The 1,448-nt window shown below is 43.4% G+C and overlaps 1 protein-coding gene across 1 annotated transcript in view; it reads left to right on the top strand.

Annotated features, from left to right (window-relative positions):
* Window positions 1-1,093: 1,093 nt before the first annotated feature.
* Window positions 1,094-1,448, top strand: part of LOC111391331 — a 3,599-nt gene continuing 3,244 nt past the window's right edge. Inside the window, exon 1 of the mRNA XM_023016530.1 lies at window positions 1,094-1,288. Within this exon, the coding sequence (XP_022872298.1) occupies window positions 1,094-1,288 (195 nt within the window). The remainder of the gene's footprint in view (window positions 1,289-1,448) is intronic.

The raw sequence follows: 1,448 nt of genomic DNA, 5'->3' as shown, positions 1-1,448 counted from the left end.
AGAATTTTGCATAGCTCGGCATCTGGACAAGTGCTTCAGCAAATGGGATGTTGATATGCAGTTTCTTGAAGACTTCAAGGAACCTACTGTATTGCTGATCCATTTTGTGCTTTCTCAACCTTTGTGGGAATGGAATAGGAGGCTCATGAGGATTAACAGCATTAGTATTTTTACCCTGTAATGTCTTGGAGTTCCTCTTAACCTCATCTTCTGTTGCATTGTCAGTTTGCTCCACACTACCTTCTTCCAAGATTGGCATTGCTTCCTTGTTGGCTCCCGAACTTGTTACGTGTGGTTCCGGCAGTTGTACTCCACTTCTGGTTGTTATAGCCTTTGCATGTTCCTTAGGGTTAACTTCAGTATTGCTGGGTAGGTTTCCCGGGGCTCTACTTGTTATGGAAATTGCTATCTGTCCCACTTGTGTCTCCAAATTCTTGATCGCTGCACTTTGATCTTGAAGCGTTGTTTCCGTCCTTCGCATAAATTGGTTATTGGCTTCCATGTATTGATTGGTGTGTGTCATAAATTTCTCGAACATGTCCTCCAAATTTGGCTTTTTGTCTTGCTGCTGATATTGCCCTTGTGGTCTATTTTGATTCTGGTTGCTCCAAGAGAAATTTGGGTGTTTTCTCCAGCCTTGATTGAAAGTTTCTGAGTGTGGGTTATTCTGCTGGCGCTGACCCCATTGTGCATATTCTGCATGTTCTACTCCTTGTGCCAGAATTGGGCAAGTAGCAGTATTGTGATCTGCTCCACATTCTTCACAACTCTGCTTCACAACTTGCTTAGCAGTGGCGGTTTGTGAAATGCTTTCAACCTTATGGAATAAGGAATCTATTTTCGCCGACAGTGCTGAGTAAGTATCTACTTCATACACCCCAGGTGCTCTCTTCTGAACTACTGATCTGTAGACCACATAGCTGAAGTTGTAGCCATCCTCTCAAACAACTCCCAGGCCCCGTCAATTGTTCTTGTAGAGATAGACCCGTCAGATGATGCATCCACCATACTTTTGAATGATGGGAGTAATCCAGTGTAGAAAAACCTGATCTGAGTCTTCTTGTCAAAGCCATGTTGTGGGCACTTCCTTAACATGTTTTTGAAACGGTTCCAAGCCTCTTCAAATGATTCTGACTCGATCTGGTTGAATATTGAGATGTCATGCCGCATTTTAGCTACCTTTGCTGGTGAGAAGAACTTGGTGCAGAACTTGTGGGCTAGCTCATTCCAAGTGGTGATGCTTGCGACTGGGAGTGAATCTAGCCATTCAAGTGCTTTATCCCTCAAGGTGTGCGGGAACAAGCGCAGTCTTATAGCATCATCGGAAATGCCTTGGTATCTAAAGTGTTGACACATATCAAGAAATCGAGATATGTGTGTATGCGGATTTTCACTAGCCATCCCATGATATTGATGTCCATTCTGAAACAGTTGAATCACGTTTGTCT

Source organism: Olea europaea, unplaced genomic scaffold (assembly GCF_002742605.1).
Source record: "Olea europaea var. sylvestris unplaced genomic scaffold, O_europaea_v1 scaffold775, whole genome shotgun sequence".
In the NCBI taxonomy this organism is placed as follows: Eukaryota; Viridiplantae; Streptophyta; class Magnoliopsida; order Lamiales; family Oleaceae; genus Olea; species Olea europaea.
Note: the sequence above shows the minus strand (reverse complement) of the source record. Positions and strands in the feature narration are given on the sequence as shown.